At 45.1% G+C, this 25254-nt stretch overlaps 1 protein-coding gene across 1 annotated transcript in view; it reads left to right on the top strand.

The window, feature by feature from the left end:
• LOC147683832 (uncharacterized) overlaps positions 1 to 19061 on the top strand; it is a 65385-nt gene extending 46324 nt beyond the window's left edge. Inside the window, exon 3 of the mRNA XM_086944916.1 lies at positions 18236 to 19061. Coding sequence (XP_086801042.1) covers positions 18236 to 18673 — 438 coding nt within the window. The 3' untranslated portion in view covers positions 18674 to 19061. The remainder of the gene's footprint in view (positions 1 to 18235) is intronic.
• The last annotated feature ends 6193 nt before the right edge of the window (positions 19062 to 25254 follow it).

Genomic DNA, 25254 nt, shown 5'->3' on the forward strand with positions numbered 1-25254 from the left:
GACAGCAGAAGCAATTCCGAAAACCATGCCTGTCTGGGCCAACGAGGTGCGATCAATATGATGTGGCAGGGCTGTCTTCGCATCTTCCACAGCACCCGCGGTACTAGCGGAATCGGCGGAAAAGCGTAAGCGAATAGATCGCACCAATCGATCAAAAGGGCATTCCCGCACGACCCGGGGTGGGGATGCCAACTTGCGTAAGACGGGCATTTCCGATTCTCCGATGTGGCAAAGAGGTCTAGAGCCGGGTGACCCCAGCGGTGGAACACAAGATCCAGAGTCCGTTGGTGCAGTTCCCATTCGTGGGTTGAGGATGTGGACCTGCTCAGAGAGTGCGCTAGGATGTTGGACACGCCCGGCAGATGGACAGCTGTCAAGGTGATCTGATGTTGAAGAGCCCAATCCCAGATCGACTGGGCCAAGCGAGACAGATGTGAAGACTTGGTTCCTCCCTGTTTGTTCACGTAGAGCATGCTGGTGGTATTGTCCGTTTGGATAAGCACTGACTCCCCGTGAACTACAGGTAGGAATGATTTGAGCGCATGGAAGATCGCCATCAACTCTAGCCTGTTGATATGCCACTTGCGTTGGGGCGGAGTCCATTTGCCTTTGATGGAGATGAGCGCCCCACCCCTCCAGAGAGGCATCCGTCGTGAGCATGAGATCTGGTGCGTGAACAAGGAAGGATGTTCCCGTCTCCAAATTAGTTGGCTGCGCCCACCAAAGCAAGCCTTTTCTCATGTGGGCCGTGACTGCGACCAGGTCGTTGAAAGACCCTGAGACCTGACGCCACTGTAAGTCCAGTTCCTCCTGAATGGGACGGGTTCGCAATCTGCAATTTGGGATCAGTGCGATACAGGATGATGCCAGTCCCAAAAATGACTTTAACGTCCGAACAGAAACGGACTGTTTTCTTCGAATGAGGGAGACCAGACGAAGGATCTTCTGTCGACGCTCCTGTGAGACGAACGCTTTTGAAAGTTTCGTGTCTAGGATCGCTCCCAAGAAGTTTCTTTTTTGCAGAGGCGCAAACTGTGACTTTTCGATGTTGATGGTCAACCCAAGGGATTGAAACACTTGTTGGCAAAGACGAGTGTCCTGACATAGCCGACGGTGGGATTGAGACTTGAGGAGGCAATCGTCCAAATATGGGAAGATTTGAACACCTTGGAGACGCAGGTGAGCCACCACGGGGGCCAGTACTTTCGTGAACACACGAGGAGCTCATCGCAGCCCGAAGGGCAGGACCTTGAACTGATAGTGCATTTGTCCCACTTTGAAACGCAGGTACTGGCGATGTTGATGGATAATTGGGACATGAAAGTACGCGTCTTGAAGGTCTATGGTGGTCATGAAATCCTCGCGGAAAGATTGGCACTTTAGGAACTGGTTGAGAGCCCTCAAATCCAGAATGGGACACCAATCTCCGGTCTTCTTGAGTATGAGGAAGAATCGAGAGTAAAACCCCTCTCCCCTCTGATGTTTCGGGACCACTTCGACTGCACCCTTCAAAACAAGAAGACGGACTTGATGGTAAAGCTCCTCGAGGTGTGCAGGAGATGGGCCAAAAGGTGGAGTACGAGGCGGAATCTCAACGAATTCCAAAGTATGACCCCGCCGGACCACTGGGAATAAAACAGAGAGATTCGACCTCCAACACTTTGGGGATGACGAAAGTCTTTGACGCTTAGGAGCGGAGCCGCGATAGGTGGACTTTCCCCTGTAGGGTCTGGGGGGCTGCTGATGAGTCTGCTGAGTGGATGTGTAACGCTGGTTGCTTCCCTGATTGTAGGAGCGGTACTGTTGCCCTCCACGGAAATTGGAAGAAGTGCTGCGTCCGTGCGCACCTCGAAAGGACTGCTTCCGGAATTGCAATGTGCCCAAAGACTTCGCCGTATCAGTGTCCTTCTTAATGGACTCCAGGGCGTCATCGATGTGAGAACCGAAGAGCGATTCACCATAATACGGCATATCAAGTATCTTTGACTGGACTTCCTGCCGGAAAGACGTGGATTTCAACCAACCCTGGCGTCGGAGGGCAGCTGCACTTGCAAGCAGACGGAAACCTGTATTTGCAATATCGACTGCACAATCGATAATTTCTTCGGAAGCGCTCTGCCCATCAAGAAGAAACTGCTGAGCGTCCGCCTTGGAAGCATCAGGTATAAGATCTATTAATGCAGATATGTCTGACCACATCTGCCGGTCATAGCGTCCCAGAATGGCAAAGGCATTGGCTGCACGGACAGAAGTAGAAGCCATGGTTGAAAACTTGCGGCTAATGGCGTCTAGGCGTCGACCCTCTCTATCTGGAGGTGCAGTGATTTGAGACGCTGGGTTCCGTGCTCGACGCTGTGCAGCCTGAGTGACTACTGAGTCCGGCTTAGGGTGAGAAATCAAGCATGCTGGACAACCAGTTGGGGCCTTGTATTTTTTCTCAAGGTGCGGTATCTGAGCAGGTAAGGAGTTTGGAGCTTCCATGAGTTTAATCCCTTCTTTCCAAACAAAGTCGCTGATTGGAATCGTGTGGACCTGCTTATAAGGCTTATCTTTAAAATCATAGAGGAAACAGTCCTCCTCACGTTGCGATCTAGGTCATTTGAATCGCTGTGCCGCTTTATCCATTAGTAGGTGAAAACTGGCGATATCTACCGGAGGTGATTCACCAGAGTTTCCTGGCTGAGGAGAGGGCATTTGCCCTTGGTAATTGTCCCACTCTGCCATATCTTGGTCGTCTTCATCATCATCCGAATTGTTAGGGACCTCTCCGTCTTCACGTTCTGGGATCGCCTCATCATCTGCATCGTGCGGATAGACCGTAGTATGGATTCTGACTGACGTCTGAACCTGAGACGAAGTTGTAGGTGGCAACGTAGGCGGAGGAGATGGTGGAGGCAGTGCAACAGCAGCAGGAGATTGTACAGGAGTACCTTGCGGCGTTGCTGGAAAGCGACGGTTGTAATCATCCAGCATATGTTGGAGATTTGAGATCAAAGTTAGTGGTATCGTAGCCATAGGTATTTGGACCAACTGTTCTTCAGGTTGATATTCTTGGTCTCCGCCATCTTCGTCAGTGTCCGTATCCTGACATTTGATAATCAAGTCAGAGGGGCTATGGGCTGCCCCAAACGTGTCAACCTCATTTTCAGACTCACTCTCATGCTCCGAGGTAGAGGCAAACATTGGAGAAGGTGGTTGCGCCTCTGGAGCAGAGATTTGTTGGCACGGAGCCTTACTGCGACAATGGGAGGCATCAGTAGAGGATCCTGAAGTTTTCAACGGCACCAAAGGCAACCGGTGCCACCGTTGACGGCGCGGTCAACGGAACCGATTTGGCTGTCGACGAGGAGGACTTCGAAGAACTCACCGTCGACGGAGTCATCGACGGGGCCACCGTCGACGGGCGATCCATCGTCGACGGGATCGTCGACGGTACCGTCATCGACGGTACGTTGTCGACGTTGTAGTCGTCGACGCAGGCAGTACCTCCGTAGACGGGGTCCTCGTCGACGGGGCTTTGGTCGACGGAGACTTTGTCGACGAGACCTTCATCGACGGAGTCGTCGACGACGACTTCTTTGAGGCTTTCGTCGACGAGGATTCTTTCTTCTTCGTCGGCGAGGTGATAGGAATCGTCGACGGGACTGGTTTGGATGACATAGAAACGCTCGTCGACCTGGACGCTGTCGACGAAACCGTCGTCGACGAAGTAAAAGCTGACGCCGTCATCAGCGTCGTCGTAAAAGATGCAGTCAATGCTGTTCTCTTCGTCGGAATACTCGTCGACGGTCCCGTCGACGACGGAACCTTAAGGGGCGTGGAAACACCCTGAGAAGCAGTAGAAGACGCCTGAGAGCCAGGTCTCGTGAGCGTAGTGGTAGTGGAAGTGGTAGGAGCCACCACAGAAGCCAGAGGTAGGGCTAATTTCTTCTTTTTAAGGAAAGGAGATGGCAAATCCTGAACACTACCACGCTTAGAGGCAGAAGAATGACCAGAATGAAAACTTTCTGCATCTGATAGGACAGACTCCTTGTCCTTTAGACGTTGAAGCCAAAGGAGAAGACGGCCTTCCCTGTCCTTAAGTGTCTTAGTTGAAAAAGTTCAACAGAACTTGCAGCTGCCAGCCTCATGTTCTGGGTATAAACAATAAATACACTTCTGGTGGGGGTCCTTTTCAAAAAGGCGCAGCTTCCCACAAGAAGAGCAAGGTCTGAATAAAGACTTCTTACTTGACATTTTGAGGAAAAAAATGGAAAACTTGAAGTTTTGAGGTGAAGAACTGAGCAGAGCTCAGGGAGACTCCCTTCACACGACGTGCGGTAGAAAATCTGAGGGCTTGAGCTTCTGAGGAGAAGGTTCTAGAGGGTGCTGGCGCCTAATTGGCTGTAATTTGGACTAACATAATGACACTGATGTGTTGCAAATAGTTTTTCTTTTTACCATGCATTCCTATGTAGGAATAGTTTTTTGAGATTTCTATTATGTTTTCCTCTTCTTTATCATGTATTATGTGTACATATATATTTATATATATTTAGCATTATTGCTATTTTATTTACCGTGGGACTCCCACTTCGACGACGGGGAATATTCAAGCATGTGAATCTATGAAAGACACCCCTAATACTGGAGAAGTGCTGTCCCTTACTTTTACCCAGAGTGGGATGGGATCAGTAAAACTGCTGACCCACCCCACTCTGCGAGGCGCATCACTAACTGACACTCTGCCCTGGGCGTTCAAGGCTTGAAACTGAACCACCCACGTCCACTGCTATCAGTCATGCTCCCCCTGATAATGAGGGGGAGGACCACCATGCACTTTGCCGAGCTGTGGAGGTCACACCCACAGGGCTGCGACATCTTCAGCCCAGCAAAGTTCAGCTCAGCCAGCCAGCCAGCATTTAGCACAAGTACAGAGCCTGGCTGACTTACCTGAACATAAGGAGTGCTTAAAAAAATAAATAATTACGGGCGAACTTGACCCGGTATCAGGTATTAGAGCGCTTTACATAGCACCAGTTGCGTTACCTGAGGACACACATTCATTTTTTGTTTGGGACGGGGAGATAAAGTGATTTGACAACAATAGAAGGGGGCTCCCCGTAGGGTTTCTAAATGATATAGGCAGGCCAAGGGGGGAAGAACAACTGTATATAGAAAAATAGAAGGTACCCTGCCAGATATTTATAGAGGTCCTAGCTAGAGGATCCTACTGTGATAAAGTGAGGGGGTGGTTAGCCCAGAGGCTGAGACTGCACAGGACAAAACTAAGTCATTCCAAACACACTCAACAACATGTTTTGAAAAAATACATATTTTTTATTTTTCTCTTCTTAAATATATTCAAAAAACATACATGTATAAATTAAATAGTCAGTGGTATTTAGCAAAACACATAGCAAAGATTCTTTTCAGGATTAAGATCTGCCCACACTTCATACAAACTACCACACTCATTCACACAGGGATTTCCTAGCTAAGGTAGAGACATTCAACTTTCATTCATCCATTCTTATAGTCCTGGCGTAGACAACAATAGATCTTCAATCAGTTGCCTAAAACGGGGGGTTCAACCAGGAAGATGGTGTTAATACGGGTCCTGATGTATTTGGAACAGATTGCCGTATTCCTGGGACAACGTGCCGACGCGCGTTTCGGTGGGAAGCCAATACGGCCACACCTTCGTCAGGGCCAAGGTAGTATGCTGGGCAGGGGTAGGGAGTAAAAATCTGGAAGTAAAAATTCATGCCTTAGTTCTTCATTTTTGATATACAAACACAGGATGGACATATTTCATCATTTCATTCTACTTGAATTACTATCACTCTAAAGAACAATTATAAGCCGAGTTGATTTGATACATGCCGGGATGATATTTTTGACACTGTGCAGTGACAGACCACCTGATAACACTCCCCAAGCTGGAATTCCCTGTTTCGTGGAATCCAAAAAAGGCAAACAGATAGCCTTAGCCAAATGAATAGTAGAATCTTTTTTTACAACATCATACAACATCATACACCTATTTTATATAATCTCACATACTCAATATCATCCACCAAAGACCTCTTGTATCAACAAAGCAGCTTTCCATTTATATTTTTAATCAAAGAAGGTTACTGATAGGAAAAGAAATGGATTTATACTAACAGAAGGTTAACCAGATCGTATTATCTAACCTAGAACAGATTATAACTATTTAGAACATGATGTTATAATAGATGGTTTTGCTTTTGTAAGTGTTACCTGTTTGTTTTATTGAGGACGCCTAGGATGTAGGGGCCACCTTCACCAGTTTAGGAGGGAGTACGTTCCAGTTATTCCCTTAATGAAGAGGTACATTAGGTTACTATTTGCCATCCAAGATTAATTAGCCTTTATAAAATACTCATTAGAAAAAGTGTTCATTTACCAAGGTTTAAGGAATCCACTCGTGGTTCCTCCTGTAGGGTTAACAAGTCGGTTTACTCAACCAAATGGGTCCTATAGGTCGAATAGACAGAGATTTCGAATCGTCTGTAACTTTTCGTCATATTTTCTAAATATAGAGAAGACGAGGAGATTATATTGCTATCCTTCTATCTTTAATGGAACAGTCATGCCCCACTATCAATAAACAATTTAGCATGAAATTATACCTTCCGTTTAGTTGCTCTGTCAGTTATTTTATCACTTCTTCAATTGAGACCATCGGGCATCCGGTAGGGGGTTGGTTGGTAGGTAATCCTATTAATAACATAGAACATTGGAGCGTACTCATTACTTCCAAGGTATGCCTGTATTACCGTGATTAGGGTAGGAGATTCATCTAAACTTAGTTACCTGCACTGTCTAATACTTTGCTTTCGAAGCCACGGGTAGAGTCAAATAATAAGATCGAATATTTCTGTAACTGGTACAAACAGAGAAACAGATGGGAGAAAAGGATATAAGTGAGCGTTACCTTTCATGTTTGTGTGTTTTGCCATTTTATAACACCGGTGATCCCCTTTACTACCAGAGTCAATTTTAAAGGACTCGTTTTGTAACTTACAAAATATGAGTTTCAACCGGGTGATTAATTAGTAGAGGGCAGATAGGAAGACTGAGAAAAGCCCATTGCATAGGGATTTTAAATACACCCTTTTGAAATGTCGAACAATGGTGTACAACCAAGGGCTATATATCAGGGATAACCACTTAGTTTACCGCGTTATTGACTCGAAAACAGTATTTACCTTAAAATGGACCAAGCCGGGCTTTTAGATAGGGATTCCACCGACATTGTTCGGAACCATGACGGAGTGCCGCTTCCGCGAGTCCCTGAGCAAGGGCGAGATAAATGCATACCGCCCGTTATGCAATGGCTTAACAGAGTGGTTTTAGGCACTAAGACACGCATACGTCGCTCTTCTGTACTTACCGTCTTGGAGTCGGTCCTTTTCGTTCGATGGGGTTCCGCCGGCTGCCTCGGTCGGCCAACTGCGTGATACAGGACACTCGCCAGTGCTCCCTGTGTTTGCGTTTAAATAGGGATTATTTCGCGCTATCCTTAACTTTCCTCAGCTGTGTCCCGTATTTTAGTGAACACTAAGAAAGGACTTCTCTATCTACATTTCAGGTCTCCGCCATCTTGGTTAAACCACCAACAGGCGATCGATTTACTGTTGTAGTTTACTTTTTAAAATAGATTCGGCCATATTATGCAAGTCCACCTTTCTGAAATATGATGAAGGTTGAAATTGTTATAGCTAGTTAGCGAGTCCTCGCTATACCCTTTTCATGAAAATGGATATTGTATTCACGAAGCCAAATGACTTGGCCTGGTTATGCCACTTTTTACAAATATTATATTCAAAAAAGGATACTTGCGTTAGGATCCGGGCCCTTCTATTATTCACATAGAATAATTACGCCGGTTATGACAGGTTCATTTTTATATGTTCATACTAGGTGTTAGAGTTACATCTTCTGTATAGTCAATTTACCATATTTTCCATCACAAAGTGCCTTCAGTTTGCTCGTATGCACACCTTCAGTTTATTAGTATGTTCCTACAGAATTGCCTGGTGCCAGGGGCATTCTTCATTCAGTCCGTTTTCCACCGCATTTAGGTAAAAAATCCAAAAAACCTCCCGTTTCTTTCGGAGGTTTGTGATGTTGGTTCCTGGGCAAGTTTTTATTTTTTCCAAGATGAACCATCGGAGTTCTAGCTCTGTGTGATTTTTCTCAATCCAGTGGGCTACCAATGGGGCGGCCAGCTTTTGGTTTCTGATATTGGATTTATGCTCACCGATTCGTACCCTACATTCTCTGCCAGTTTCTCCAACATAGGGGAGATTGCAGGGGCACAGTATCAGGTAGATGATGTTGCTGGTCCGACAATTGGTCATGTTTTTATTACATATTACTGACACTGTGCGGGTATTTGTGCTGACAGTCCCACCAGTAATGGCCTGTGGGCAGATATGGCAAGTCCCACATTTATGGTTGCCATATACTGGATCCAAACCAGTGATGGTAGTTTGACTGTTCACAAAGTTTTCTTAAATCTTACCCCGAACCAGATGGTTTTTAAGGTTGGGGTTCTTTTTAAGCGCAAAAATGGGGCGATTTAAGTGTGTTTTATCGTTTTCCAAATCCAGAATATGCCAGCTTGAGTTGATGGCTTGTCTTATCTTATGGTTCAACTCAGAATGGCGGGTCACACATACAAGTTGTTTTAGTTTCTCTGGTTCTCTTTCCACAAACATAGCCTCCCGATCCGTATATCTCGCTCGTTTGAACGACTCTTTAATGAGTCTTGGTGGATACCCTCGGACTCGTAGTTTTTCCTGCAGAATATCGGCTTGGCTTAAGAAGTCATCCACGTGCAGTTCCTTCTAATGCGAAGGAACTGGCTGTACGGGATACTGTCCCTCTGGCTACGTGGGTGGTAACTAGCATATTGGAGCAGAGTGTTCCGTGCCGTGGGTTTGGTGTAAAGTGAGACCTTGATGATGTTATCGTGGTGCTCAATCCAAATGTCCAGGAATTCTATTCTGGTTGTGCTCAGGTGGCTGGTAAATCTCAAATTGGCGTCCGCCGCATTGAGCCACTCAATGAATTCGTGAAGTTGTTCCTCTGCCCCCTTCCAAATAAAGAAAATATCGTCAATAAACCTTTTCCCACTGGATTGAGAAAAATCACACAGAGCTAGAACTCCGATGGTTCATCTTGGAAAAAATAAAAACTTGCCCAGGAACCAACATCACAAACCTCCGAAAGAAACGGGAGGTTTTTTGGATTTTTTACCTAAATGCGGTGGAAAACGGACTGAATGAAGAATGCCCCTGAACATACTAATAAACTGAAGGTGTGCATACGAGCAAACTGAAGGCACTTTGGTAAATTGACTATACAGAAGATGTAACTCTAACACCTAGTATGAACATATAAAAATGAACCTGTCATAACCGGCGTAATTATTCTATGTGAATAATAGAAGGGCCCGGATCCTAACGCAAGTATCCTTTTTTGAATATAATATTTGTAAAAAGTGGCATAACCAGGCCAAGTCATTTGGCTTCGTGAATACAATATCCATTTTCATGAAAAGGGTATAGCGAGGACTCGCTAACTAGCTATAACAATTTCAACCTTCATCATATTTCAGAAAGGTGGACTTACATAATATGGCCGAATCTATTTTAAAAAGTAAACTACAACAGTAAATCGATCGCCTGTTGGTGGTTTAACCAAGATGGCGGAGACCTGAAATGTAGATAGAGAAGTCCTTTCTTAGTGTTCACTAAAATACGGGACACAGCTGAGGAAAGTTAAGGATAGCGCGAAATAATCCCTATTTAAACGCAAACACAGGGAGCACTGGCGAGTGTCCTGTATCACGCAGTTGGCCGACCGAGGCAGCCGGCGGAACCCCATCGAACGAAAAGGACCGACTCCAAGACGGTAAGTACAGAAGAGCGACGTATGCGTGTCTTAGTGCCTAAAACCACTCTGTTAAGCCATTGCATAACGGGCGGTATGCATTTATCTCGCCCTTGCTCAGGGACTCGCGGAAGCGGCACTCCGTCATGGTTCCGAACAATGTCGGTGGAATCCCTATCTAAAAGCCCGCTTGGTCCATTTTAAGGTAAATACTGTTTTCGAGTCAATAACGCGGTAAACTAAGTGGTTATCCCTGATATATAGCCCTTGGTTGTACACCATTGTTCGACATTTCAAAAGGGTGTATTTAAAATCCCCATGCAATGGGCTTTTCTCAGTCTTCCTATCTGCCCTCTACTAATTAATCACCCGGTTGAAACTCATATTTTGTAAGTTACAAAACGAGTCCTTTAAAATTGACTCTGGTAGTAAAGGGGATCACCGGTGTTATAAAATGGCAAAACACACAAACATGAAAGGTAACGCTCACTTATATCCTTTTCTCCCATCTGTTTCTCTGTTTGTACCAGTTACAGAAATATTCGATCTTATTATTTGACTCTACCCGTGGCTTCGAAAGCAAAGTATTAGACAGTGCAGGTAACTAAGTTTAGATGAATCTCCTACCCTAATCACGGTAATACAGGCATACCTTGGAAGTAATGAGTACGCTCCAATGTTCTATGTTATTAATAGGATTACCTACCAACCAACCCCCTACCGGATGCCCGATGGTCTCAATTGAAGAAGTGATAAAATAACTGACAGAGCAACTAAACGGAAGGTATAATTTCATGCTAAATTGTTTATTGATAGTGGGGCATGACTGTTCCATTAAAGATAGAAGGATAGCAATATAATCTCCTCGTCTTCTCTATATTTAGAAAATATGACGAAAAGTTACAGACGATTCGATATCTCTGTCTATTCGACCTATAGGACCCATTTGGTTGAGTAAACCGACTTGTTAACCCTACAGGAGGAACCACGAGTGGATTCCTTAAACCTTGGTAAATGAACACTTTTTCTAATGAGTATTTTATAAAGGCTAATTAATCTTGGATTGCAAATAGTAACCTAATGTACCTCTTCATTAAGGGAATAACTGGAACGTACTCCCTCCTAAACTGGTGAAGGTGGCCCCTACATCCTAGGCGTCCTCAATAAAACAAACAGGTAACACTTACAAAAGCAAAACCATCTATTATAACATCATGTTCTAAATAGTTATAATCTGTTCTAGGTTAGATAATACGATCTGGTTAACCTTCTGTTAGTATAAATCCATTTCTTTTCCTATCAGTAACCTTCTTTGATTAAAAATATAAATGGAAAGCTGCTTTGTTGATACAAGAGGTCTTTGGTGGATGATATTGAGTATGTGAGATTATATAAAATAGGTGTATGATGTTGTATGATGTTGTAAAAAAAGATTCTACTATTCATTTGGCTAAGGCTATCTGTTTGCCTTTTTTGGATTCCACGAAACAGGGAATTCCAGCTTGGGGAGTGTTATCAGGTGGTCTGTCACTGCACAGTGTCAAAAATATCATCCCGGCATGTATCAAATCAACTCGGCTTATAATTGTTCTTTAGAGTGATAGTAATTCAAGTAGAATAAAATGATGAAATATGTCCATCCTGTGTTTGTATATCAAAAATGAAGAACTAAGGCATGAATTTTTACTTCCAGATTTTTACTCCCTACCCCTGCCCAGCATACTACCTTGGCCCTGACGAAGGTGTGGCCGTATTGGCTTCCCACCGAAACGCGCGTCGGCACGTTGTCCCAGGAATACGGCAATCTGTTCCAAATACATCAGGACCCATATTAACACCATCTTCCTGGTTGAACCCCCCGTTTTAGGCAACTGATTGAAGATCTATTGTTGTCTACGCCAGGACTATAAGAATGGATGAATGAAAGTTGAATGTCTCTACCTTAGCTAGGAAATCCCTGTGTGAATGAGTGTGGTAGTTTGTATGAAGTGTGGGCAGATCTTAATCCTGAAAAGAATCTTTGCTATGTGTTTTGCTAAATACCACTGACTATTTAATTTATACATGTATGTTTTTTGAATATATTTAAGAAGAGAAAAATAAAAAATATGTATTTTTTCAAAACATGTTGTTGAGTGTGTTTGGAATGACTTAGTTTTGTCCTGTGCAGTCTCAGCCTCTGGGCTAACCACCCCCTCACTTTATCACAGTAGGATCCTCTAGCTAGGACCTCTATAAATATCTGGCAGGGTACCTTCTATTTCTCTATATACAGATAAAGTGATTTGCCCAGAATCACAGGATGTTCAGCGTCATTGCGGAGACTCGAACCTGGTTCCACAGATTCGAGGTCGACCGTCCTAGCTGTTAGGTCACTCGTCAGACTGACCTTAGCTCAACCTGACAGCCATTCTTATTTTTTTTTTTAATGCCCCTCCGCCCTTAGGGACAGCCTGCCCTTGGCAGTAAGTGCATATATGAACAATGTGCTATTTGTTCATCTGTGACTTCCAGATAGAAAGTAATCATCAGCAGAATACCACGCTATGGTCATTACGACATTCGACCCTGTCAAACGTGCATATGTGCAAGTTATCTGAACGACGATCTCTAGTCAGCTCGAGAGTCCAGTGAATCATACTGGGTACTTCTTGCCCAAGAGCCGCTTGTTCTTGAGTTCATAAGTGTACCTCTTGCTCCTTTCTTTAACAATATCCCTGACTTAATGGCTGCAATTATTTCATTAATGAACAATTACAATTCTTAAAACTTATGTCGCCATCAGTGGTAAATAAAAGATAATTCTAAGCAACCAAACCACTATTCACCACTAGATGGCACCTAATCCTCGTAAATCGCAATTTGTTTTAAACTCACGTCACTATCTGCCCGGATATTTTAACAGCCGCTCAATGCTGCCTTGTTTCATTAGTGGATAAAAACTGGATATGTTCCATTAACTATACATTTTAACAGATTACAGAAACATTTTAAAGAGAGTGCATTCATCTTATTTTAATCCTCCAAACATTTAGGCAGGGCCTTAAGTGGGTCGGGTCCGTCCAGGTATCCGAATCGGTAATAATTAAAAATGTATATGGAAACGTGTCCCCTATTGGCCCCTTACGTTTACTGGCGAAAACACTGATCGAATTCCGAACAATGAATGCAAAAAACGGTAAGGTAATCCTATCAGAGATTTATCTCCGGTTTATATTTCACAAGTCTTACATGATTAAATTACCTAACAGCACCATCATGTCCGCAGAAAAGCAAGGAACAAGTGAGCCAAAGATAAAAGCAGAATATGCAAGCAAGTTCCACCTTGGGGTTGGACCAAAAGCAATGGAAACCGACATGAGGACAGGTGTCTGGTACCTGTTGGCAGGGCCGGACTGGGAACCGAAACCGGCCCTAGCAAACTGTTCGGCTGGACCCCCGGGGAGGGGGGATGCGGCCAAGGTTTTTGCTAGGGCCGGTTTTGACCGATTTTGTTACAGGCGGCTGATACTGCCGACCCCTGGTAACAACGCCCCCCCAGGTGCCCAAAACCGGCTCCTACCCTGTTGGCCCAACGGGGTAACGCCCGGTGCCCGCTAAGGCCAGTCCAGCCCCGCCTGCTGGTATGGGTCGTCCAAGCCTGTCTAGCACCAGCTGCACGAGTGGTAAAGGCACTTACAGTTTGTTGCCAGTGGTGGCTCCTCGATAAGGGCGGAGGAGCATCGCCCCACTAAAAAATGCCACCAGCAAAGCCCCAGAGATGAAAAATAAAATGGGAATAAAGTAAATTTATTACCATTTTATTTTTCACTAACCCCCCCTTCCCTATCCTCCCCCCCCCAACCCCCTTCCCTATCCCCCCCCCCCCCCCCCCCCCCCCCGGACCGAGTGTCAGGACGGAGCAGGGCAATTGCTGCTGAGTGGCAGCACGAGCTGTGCACTTAAGTTTAAAGTGTGCCTGTAATTTTGTCCGGCTGTCTTGAGACGGCCAGCCAGACATGCACATTTTAAACCTTTTAAATTCAGCTGTCTAGGACAGCTGGGTTGAGGGCAAGCACAGGCCTGCACTGCTCTTAAAATCACTGAGAGAGCCTGCTCACTCCAATCCTGTCGCTGCTCTCATGCTGATTAACGTATAAGAATTCGCCAGATGATTATCTGGAAAACCTGATGCACTGCTCAGGTCACTCAATGCGAGTGTACAAGGATAAGCATTGAATAATGTAATACAAATTTTAACAAGTGAATCAATATATAACCACAGTGGAAAAACACACAGTGTAATGAACAAAGAAGAGTCTTCAGGCTTTGAATTGAATGTCTTTATAGTAAATCATAAAGTTCAAGGATGATGTTCAAAATTCACAAAATCCAGGCGTAGAATATTCAAACAGGCCTTCAATTATATCTTGGATTAAAAATCCCAATGCATTTCGGGCTTCAATGGTAGCCCTTCGTCAGGGGAATCTATGAAAACAATATAATACAAAATGGGACATGTGGCAGCTGCAAACAATCATGTTCTTACAGTGGGGTGAGGATACAGTTATGATGGTGAAACGGTCAAATGCCTCAGCCAAAGAAAAGAAAGGAATGAAAGTCAGTCGTAACTATGGAGAATATCTACAGTGTACCACAGGGAGAGAAAAAAATGAAAATCCTTCAGTGAAATGCGAGGGAGAACAGGTGAAAAGTAACGGGGCCAAAGGCCATATGTCCCATATTGTATTATATTGTTTCCATAGATTAGAGCCGACAGTCCTGGATCTGAGGGTCTGTGTTTATATGTAGTGAGCTGAGACATGTTGAAAGCATCCTCAGGCCAATCCCTCATGTGATTGAAAAATGAAGCAGTGGAACCGCGGTGGCTCCTCCGCTATGTCTGAGGAGCGTCACCCCACTCACTGCCCGCAGAGGCAAAAAAAAAGAAAATGATCTTAATGCAGACTCTTTTATTTTTGGGCCTGTGGCTGAGTCGGGGGAGGGGGTTGCCAGAGCACTGCAGTAGGTGGAGGAGAGGTGCACACTGTGTCAGTGCGCATGACGGTTTGGTCAGCCTTCTTAGGACAGCCAAACCGTCATGCGCACTGAAATCTCTCCAACCCAACTGTGTTGCTGGGTGGACAGACCAGCAGACATAGGCTCCCAATGGGGTGCAAAACAAGCCTGCTCCACCCAATTCCGCCACTGCTCTCATGGGTATGAGAGCAGCATCTGGATTGGCCGTAGGGGAGGCTGGGAGCTTCAGTCTGTGCCCAGAGGAGCGAAGACCAACGAGCAGAGTGGTGGGCAAAAGACCTGTAGGCAGTTTTTTAAATTATTTTCTTTGTTACAGCCCCCCATGCTGTCCCCGACACCCCCAATGCTGCACCTCCAAATTTCCCTGACACCAGCTGCTACTGGTGGACCACAAAGGTATTTCTTTGCTCCACTGGTCCTTCGGGCCAGGGATGGGGTGAAGCAAGTTTATAAGATTCATGCTTATTCTCACAGCTTGGCTCTGAATTAGTTGTAGTCCCAGTAGTTCCTTTTAGTCTAAGGGCGACATGGCCATTGTCTAGAAAGTTCCGCCCAGTCTGTTGATAAGAGAAAGGGGAGAGATTTCTAAGCATCATACTGTGCAGATTGAGACTGCTAAACCTAGTGCTGATTTGGAAGGAAATAGTAAGGTCTGTGGCAGACAAGATTGCTAGGTTCTTGAATTCTAAAGGTGGTATTGTACTTCCTCCCATTACATGAGACCAGTTAAATGGAATATATTTTTTGTTTGAATTGGTGAACAACAAACTTTCTCTTTTGGATATGTTTCTGCATTAGAAGTTGTCTTTCAAGTACAAATTAATGTACATAAGATAATTGATGATAGCGATGTGGTGCTCTGGACCGGTCCTAGTTTCATCTGCATACATCTGAAATTGAAACTGGTGTAGTCAGATAAAATGTCTGAGTGAGCTCAAGAACAGTTGAATGCTGGGTGTTCACTGGAGGGAGTGTAAAGTGATCCAGGAAGTGACTCTCTTACTTGCAGACTCTGAGGTTCAGATTATGAAAGTTTTTTGCCCATGTAAATTGCATATGGCTTGTTTTAGGAGTGAAAATTCACAATATGCGTATGTCAGGTCTTTACCAGACACTTGAAGTGGAAGCAGTGCTTAATTTGAGCTGGTGGGAGCCAACAGCACTCATCTTTGGGGAACAGCACTTATTTTAACTTTTAAGACCTTTCCTGAGATCAGCAGAGAGAAATAAGCATAACAGGAAAAGGAGGAAGACAAAGATGGAAGAATGCTCACAAATGAAGAAAGCAAGAATGAGTTAAAAGGACAGGGAGTGTCTGGAATTGGATTAAAGAGGACTGGGGTGAATTCCAGACTATGCATCCTTGGTATTCAGCATGTTGACATTTCATTGCACCAGTCGCGGGCCTCTGAGCAGAGCTTTGGGCACCGGCACTCATCATTTTACAAATTGATCACTGAGTGGAAGGGACCGTCTTGCATATTTGGCACATGCTCTCTATTGACTATCATGTTGGGTCTTGATTTTAGATTGAAAATTGGGCGCCAAAGACACTTTGACTCTCTGCTGTAGACTGGTCGAACAATCGTGAACTAGCACTTGGGGCGCAGTCAACAGCTGCACAACTTCAAAGCTCCCTGGATAATGCGGCTGCGCACTATTCCCATCGTCTTGAATGGCCACAATCCACACTTTATCTGGATACTCGTAACCGATCATTTCATACTCAGATGAGGAAGATCTGGCATCGACAAGAGCCGAGTTGCCATACTTACAGCCGCTCAGGTCTCTGTCAAGGTAGCAATTGATCCTCCTTCCCAAGGTTCTGTGTTACTAATCCTTCAACTGAGTGTGACTCCATGGTGACCATAAGAGATGTTTGGCTTGACAGAACAATCAACTGCTTCTTTTTCACAGTGGATGCGCTCTTTCCTAGAGTGCCCTCCGTTAATCAATTCAACGTATCTTTCCTCAAATTACCCTTCAGAAGTAATATTCAGATCTCCCTGTTGCATAAATTGCAGCAGTGCCAGGTAGTTTTACACTGGTTCTGGGCAATTTTGCACCAGTTCACGGCCATTCTGCAGTGGCATTTGCACTAACGATGAATGAAAAAACAGTATGTCTACTAACCAGTGGGAAAGAAAAATTGTACCAGTTAGTTGGAGAAAGTATTGCTTCAGATCTGGTAAGATTTACATGATTTGTTCCAGGGCATTGAAATGTTTGTATAATCTATGTGCAATCATCAAGAAAAAAATACATATAAGATTCTATTTTGCATAATAGACTTATAAATTCCATATTTTGTGCCACCCACTTCTCTCTTCAATAATAATAAAATCACAGAAGACCTGCATTGTGACAAAACTTGAAAACACTACTTTTATGCTATTTCACTATCGAACCCTGTAGTCTCACCTGTTTTCTTGTTGGCCAAGTACTGCAATCAGATGCATGTGTCTACCCTGCATTCTTTTTTTCTTTTATTAAGGATTGATAGTTTATAAATACTTTATAATTTTAGTGCCCTGCACTCTTTGTACAAAAAATCATACTGAAGAACAAGAAAGCATTGCTAAATCTAAGTCATTTTCCAAGGCATTAGTTATGTTTCTTTTGATATTAAGATTTGGTGGTTTATTAATCGTCAGTATTGATTGAACGAACATGTGTTACATTTTGCAGAACTTTAATAACTATCATTTTTAATGTTAAAGAAGCTCTTGTCCTTAGTGGCATTATTGCTGTTACTGTTATTGCTAATTTCATTATTATTAATATTGTTGAGTGGCACCTGTATAGCGCAGTCTGCCATTAGTGGAGCATCACAGCGCATTTCGCTATTCCAGAATATGACTTTTGTAAAGGTGTGATCAGTAGTACTTAGGGCTTACTCTATAAAAGAATGAGTGTGGGAGCTGAAAGCTCTGTTTAGAAGCCCGCAGCTGGTGATATTAAATGTTGGCTCCCTGAATACCAAGGCTGCCTAGTCTTGAATCCACATCATGCCTCTTTAATCCACCACCAGACACTCCCTGCCCTTTTATCTCACTCTTTCAGATTCCTGCATTCTCCCTTTGTGACAGTTTGTCCGTCTTTCTTTTCTTCCTTTTTTCCCTGCTTGTGTGTTTTTCCCTCTCTTGCTCTCGGTAACTGTCAAATGAGAAAAAATAAGTTCCCCAAAAATGAGTGCTGGTGGGCCCCACCGGTTCAAATTAAGTACTGGTAGTGCTAGTAAGCTAGTTTTAATGAGTTGTGTATTTTTGGGTAAATTGATATTAACTCATCCTTCCCTGTTTCATAGATTCTGCAGCTGCTGTTAAATGGAAGGGCTTCAATAGACGCTTTAGATAAGTACCACCGCACGCCTCTGCACCGAGCCGCAAGCAGCGGCTCCGACGTTACAGTGAACATGCTGCTCCAACATGGCGCGTCGGTGGACAGCCAAGATCTGCTGAGCATGACTCCGCTGCATCACGCAGCCTACAAGGGCAACAAGGAAGCAGCCTCTGCTCTCCTTCAACATGGCGCCGATATTAACGCCAAGGAGTGGCTTGGGAAGACGCCTCTCCTGCTCGCCGCTGAGAAGGGACACACTCAAACTCTGCGCTGTCTGAAGGAATCAGGAGCCGACTTATTTGTTAAAACAAAGTGGAACGAAACAGCCTCTGATCTGGCGCTGCAGGGGAAACACGAAGAAGTGCTTAATATAGTAAGCGTGCATGGTATGCATCTCTGCTAGGTATGCTTATTGACACGTGCACCAAAAAATCCAAAGTGCCACAAATTACTTGGTAGGGATAGAAAACGTGTTGCATCAAAGTAACTTAAGTACCAAATATGAACTCTTTAGCTGAGACACACAATGTGTTGCATTAAAGTATTGTAAGTGAAAAAGATTGGTTCTGTGGTTGGGATGTAAGGTATGCCATATGACGAGTAAAAAACCAAGTCTTCGGGCGGGCTACAAAATATGTGATATAACATCTTTATTTAAGCTGTAGGCTGCATCTTCTAGAAGCGTGTTGCTATTTGGTACTCCTAATGTCAACTACTCATTGTCTATTCTTTTCGTTCAATACATAATTTTCTTCAGCAATTACTAAAAATGAAATATTTTAGTCACATGTGTTCATTCTGTACATAGCAGATATTATGACTCAAAATTGTCCCATGCATTCAAAGCAGTTTTCAGATCAATGTAATACATGGATGATATGCTACCTTCATTTGACACAATTTAAAGCAGCTATTTTAAGGTTAATCTTATGCTCCGCGGTATTGCAAAAATGTACATGAATAATTAAACGGTTTCATTTATACCAGATGTTGGTGTTTGTTTAGGATCTGAAGGACGGTGCTAGACTTCTCTCTGTGGTAAAGTCCCTGACACACACAAGGCGCGTGAAACTCCCACAGTGAAACACCTGCAGGGCTGCCCCAGGCCCACGAAGGCGGCCCTCCTAAGAGGGTGGCCCCCCCTTAGTGCCACAGGATGGCACACGAGTCAGCCGCCCAGTGTTTTGGGACGATCAAGGGTCCCCATGCCCGTGTCACTTCGGGGCAGGAGGGGGCGGGGGGGAGAGGTACTTATACCTCTACCGCCCACTGGTCGCCCTCTTTGTCTGCTGCCCTGACGCCTGCCCTGGGATCGCCCATAAGATAACCCACCATGTTGGCATATTTGTTATGCAAATAAACCTGCAGCAATTTTCTCCACAAATAATGTGTCTTGTCTGATTATTTCTCCAGGATATTGCTGTGGGAGGAATGGGGAGTGTTGCCGATTTTGGCACTATGTCTGAGGATCCAGTCTCCTTCCGTCTGCCCTCATGTATAGCTGCTGTATCTGCTGTTTGTATAGAGGCAGATTTCACACCACCAGAAAGAACACACACCATCTGAAGACAGGGCTATAGGAAGAAGGGGCGGAGCATGTCCCCGTAAACATTTGGGGCAAACGGTGGTACATGAAGGGGGAAGAAAGACTGGTATATTTCTTTATCTGTTCCACCAGGTTCAGGAAATTGGTACGAGGACAGCGGCGCAAACCACTAGGCAACAGAGACAGAACAGATTCAATTTTACTCTGTTCGTCCTGGGTCTCCTAGGACAGGGGAGGAGGCAAGCCAGGGAGGGAGCTCAGGACTGAGGTTGGACAGGGAAAGTTTTCCACACATGCCATGTTCCATTTCCCACCAGGGCGACCAAAGCCTGTTTTTAAAGGGAGGTGGTCTGCAGCCGAAACACTCCTTAGCAAATCCGTGGGAGAAAAGATGAGTGTGGAGAGAAGGGATATACGATTGGTCCTGTATACTTCCCGAGGAACACAGGAAGGGGTGGAAAAACCACCCCTGTGAGGGCAGATCAGGGTTAAGAGTGGTCAGTCAGTGAGATGAAATGGGTGCAAGAGCATATTCATGGATACCTGCCTTTTCTTCTACCCGCCAGGCATGTGAAAGATATCAAGGTGGAGATTGGAAGGTACTGTCAGCGTTTGTAGAAAGGGTGGAGGTGGCTGGGATGGGAGCATATTCATTAATAACTGTTTCTCCTCTACCTTCCACGAGCCCTATCTTTGTCAAGTGGACGTTTCAGGTTACTGAGAGAAAGAGACTTGGTGATTTTGTTGACTTTACCTTAAAAGAGTGGAAGGGGTCAGACTATATGTGTATATCTAAACCCTCTCAATCCACCCAGAGGGAGAGAATGAATTCTGATTTTAGATATTTGTATTCCTACCTGGTATGAAAACTTATCCAGTGGGGAGACGGTGTATTAAATAAAGGAAGTTACGAGAAAACTACGCGAGTCCTCAGTAGTTTGTGTACAAAGTGAGATCAGGAGTGGGATCAAACCAGCATACAGTCACTACTACCGAAACTGACAGAAGGCCATCAACAACTAAGCCAAGCTGTTTAGAACAGCAGACTGAAACAGATCGACCAAAACTTCCAACAAGACATCCAACTACAAAAGGCTCATAACAGGCGGCTAATGAAAAACATAAAAAGACTCCCACTCAGCTCATAGACATTAACACCATCACTCTGGTCTACCCAATATGCCATCCTCTATATCATAAAAGTATACAGGAGGGGAGGGCCCAGATTTTATTTTTCGAGAAGGTAGCCAGCAATTCCATCTTGCTCAAGGAACATTGGACCCACTACATGGCTCCTTTATTGACTGGGGAACAACAGTCCAACTATCAGACTGTAGAACCAGATGGGAATTCCCTTTATGTAGAGATCCAGAAGACAGGGTTGGAAGAGATGGGTTTTGATGAGGATACACATCAATTGAAATTCCATATTGTCAGGCAAAAGTTATTGAGGCTTCTCGCCAGCTGTTTTTCTACACCGATGATCTAGTGGGTAAGGGGTTGAAAGTTTCTTAAGTGTGTCTTACAACACATTTGATTTTTCCTTCTTGAGAGCCTTCCTCAAGCACAATCATTGAGTGTTATTGTCTTCCACAGTTCCCCCTCCACCTAGCCTCCCCTTTGCTTTTTTCTTAAGGACCTGGAATCTGAAATTGTAGAAATATATTACACATGCACGACAGCTGATGTTGTTTACTTTCAATCAGATGTTAATTTAAAATAAGTAAACTATGAACTCTGCCAACATATTTATTATACTTTTACCATTTGAACAACTACTGCACAGTGTGCTGATCCAGACATTTTCTAAATAGACTATTACCGTGCTCTACATGCACTCATCTTTCAAAGTTAGAAGGATAAAAGGCCAAGTTTTACTCACCTGTTGACTTTGTGGATTGAAGAGGGAGCTTTGGACTGCGAGCACGCTGGAGCTGCTCTTCCTTTAATCTCTTCACTCTACTCCTCGCGGAATCCGCTCCGCGGGTCCCGCTTCGCCCCTGGTTCTCTTTGTCTGCGCTGCTGGAAGTGCGCTGTGCCTGCAAGGAATCTTTTCGGACTGAGCCTCTGTGGCGGTGGTGTGGGCAGGGCTGCGAGCGTGGCCAGGCGAGGACTCCAAGTCCCAGGAGCGCCTGACCCTCGGCATCATCAGCAGCTGACCCGCTCTCCCTGCTGGCTCCTCCCCCGCCTCAGCGCGGCTAAAACCAGCGCGTCAGTTTCACTGTTGGTTTACTCACCTGTTGACTTTGTGGATTGAAGAGGGAGCTTTGGACTGCGAGCACGCTGGAGCTGCTCTTCCTTTAATCTCTTCACTCTACTCCTCGCGGAACCCGCTCCGCGGGTCCCGCTTCGCCCCTGGTTCTCTTTGTCTGCGCTGCTGGAAGTGCGCTGTGCCTGCAAGGAATCTTTTCGGACTGAGCCTCTGTGGCGGTGGTGTGGGCAGGGCTGCGAGCGTGGCCAGGCGAGGACTCCAAGTCCCAGGAGCGCCTGACTCTCGGCATCATCAGCAGCTGACCCGCTCTCCCTGCTGGCTCCTCCCCCGCCTCAGCGCGGCTAAAACCAGCGCGTCAGTTTCACTGTTGGTTTACTCACCTGTTGACTTTGTGGATTGAAGAGGGAGCTTTGGACTGCGAGCACGCTGGAGCTGCTCTTCCTTTAATCTCTTCACTCTACTCCTCGCGGAACCCGCTCCGCAGGTCCCGCTTCGCCCCTGGTTCTCTTTGTCTGCGCTGCTGGAAGTGCGCTGTGCCTGCAAGGAATCTTTTCGGACTGAGCCTCTGTGGCGGTGGTGTGGGCAGGGCTGCGAGCGTGGCCAGGCGAGGACTCCAAGTCCCAGGAGCGCCTGACCCTCGGCATCATCAGCAGCTGACCCGCTCTACCTGCTGGCTCCTCCCCCGCCTCAGCGCGGCTAAAACCAGCGCGTCAGTTTCACTGTTGGTTTACTCACCTGTTGACTTTGTGGATTGAAGAGGGAGCTTTGGACTGCGAGCACGCTGGAGCTGCTCTTCCTTTAATCTCTTCACTCTACTCCTCGCGGAACCCGCTCCGCGGGTCCCGCTTCGCCCCTGGTTCTCTTTGTCTGCACTGCTGGAAGTGCGCTGTGCCTGCAAGGAATCTTTTCGGACTGAGCCTCTGTGGCGGTGGTGTGGGCAGGGCTGCGAGCGTGGCCAGGCGAGGACTCCAAGTCCCAGGAGCGCCTGACCCTCGGCATCATCAGCAGCTGACCCGCTCTCCCTGCTGGCTCCTCCCCCGCCTCAGCGCGGCTATAAATCTCCCTTGTGACACCGCATCGCGGGAGCGCGCGGGAGTGCGCCGGGAGAAGCCCGGGACAAGGGCGGGACCGTCTGAGGCCGTCAGAGGCTGAAGAAGGCTGGGCTGGGCCCCCTCCCTTTGATCTCCGGTATTAAATCTGTGTGACATTGCCTCTATAGACTTGTATTGTATCTCAGGGTTTGGTTTCATATTTTACAATTTTTATTATTTTATTTTTCCCCTTTAAATTCTGTCTCATGACGGCTAAAAAACTGCGCTCTGGGCGCGTGATTGTAGGGAGATCTGGGTCTAAAACCAAATCTAACCCCCTACGGAACAAAATTGCATCTTCCATGCAACTGAAAGGCCAATGTCAGCTTTTCAATTTATGGGACAAAGGGAAAGATAAATCCACTGATCTGCAGTCCCCGAGTGAAATTCCAGGTTCTAACGGTTCGGTGCCTGTTAATAGGGTTATTGATGTTTCCTCTAGTTTGAGTTTGGTTGCTAGTCAATCCTTGCCTATTCCGGCTAGCCCCGAAGTACTAAGGGGCTCGCCTTTGTCTTCAAACAATGCACATTTGAAACAGAATGCTCCCCTTGAGTCTTCGGGTAGTATGCCCTCAAAATCTGACAGAATTGACCTCCCCCAAGCAGCTCTTATGGAAGTCCCTAAAGTTTTAGTGAATACTGATCTTTTGTCAGCTGTGTCAGTTAAATCTCCTGTAATAGGAAATGATTTTACATTACCTGACATTGATCTAACAGCTCATAGGCTTCGGGTGGGATCCCTACAGGGGAACTCTAAAGGTATGCCTAATTTAGAGGAAGCAATAACCATTTCGAGTACCGGTCCTCTAAGTAGCACACCATCTAATAAATTAGATTTTTCCCTTGCGCAATTAAATTTTACATCTTGTTCAGGTCCAGTGTTGAACAATTTAGCTGAGGGTTTTCCAAATATTAATGGGAGGTTAATTTCCAATTCATTGTCCTCTTTGGAATCAATTCTTTCTTCGATTCTGAGTTTACTTGAAAAATTTGTGGGAGGTTCGGAGTGTATTTTTGACACTGTAACGCAAATTTTGCAAGTTCTCTTGCTAAGTAAAAATGAGTTAGTGTCAGATCTCCCCATAACATCGGCTTCTCTGTTGGTGCCTCCAAAAATAAGCGCTCCTACCGCTTCGGCAGTTTTGGATTCAGCTCAATCTCCTCCTTTGACAGAAGGTCAAAAAGCAAAGAATCCTGTAGTGCTCCCAGCTGTCCCCAATCCTTCCAAAGTGGTTTCGGCTGGCGCTAATTGTATAGCTCCCATCAGTGAAAAGATAGAGGTAATATCTACATCTCCACTCATTCTCAAAACTGAAATTCCCTCTCTCTTTCCGATATTCTCCTTGCCGTCAAACAAAGAAGAGGAGATTCCTAAAGTAAATATTGGATTGATGGAAAAAGTGAGTCCCCTGAAACACAAAAAGATCAGAATGAAGAAGAGGAAACCCATCCGAAGATTCTCCAAAAAAAGACAGAGAAAACTTCTTTTTGATAAGAATGCAGAATCAATACTAGAAGATTCTCCTCAGGTGGAGCAGTCTCCTACCCCTCATGTAGAAGCTAGGGTTGTTTCGCCTAAAGGGGACCCCCTGTCTACTGGTCTAGGTCCCATAAGTTTCACTAATCCTTTCCTTCCCAAGGTTTCCCAATCATCCGTTAATCCTTTTTCTTCATATTGTAATGCTATAGCAGGATCTTGCCAAGTCGTTTCTAAGGTTACTTCTCCTTCTGTCATTCCGTCCCTTATTTCTCTCAATCCTTCAGCAAGACCCTTTCAGGTTCCATCCTCAATGACAGTTATTCCCCCAAAAGAAAAAATAAATGTAGATACTTTGTATCTTGATTTTTCTCCCTTATTTGAACAAGATTTAATTTTAAATAGATCTGCCCTACTGATCTGTTTTAAAGAGATCGAAAGTTTAAAATTAATTCAAACGTCCGATTTGGACGTTGTATTTCTCCTTAACTCTTTGGTGGGGAAATCTATAAGATCTACAAGGGTGAAATTCCATTCGAAAGTTGTGTTAAATCTTGTTCTACAGTGGGCGGAGGAATTACAAGTTAGAGGGATAGATGTCATGCCATACTTTGGGGAAAAACGTACTCAAAGTATTCTTGCCAATTCTTCACTATCA

This window comes from Lissotriton vulgaris, chromosome 11, assembly GCF_964263255.1.
Source record: "Lissotriton vulgaris chromosome 11, aLisVul1.2, whole genome shotgun sequence".
NCBI classification, from domain to species: domain Eukaryota; kingdom Metazoa; phylum Chordata; class Amphibia; order Caudata; family Salamandridae; genus Lissotriton; species Lissotriton vulgaris.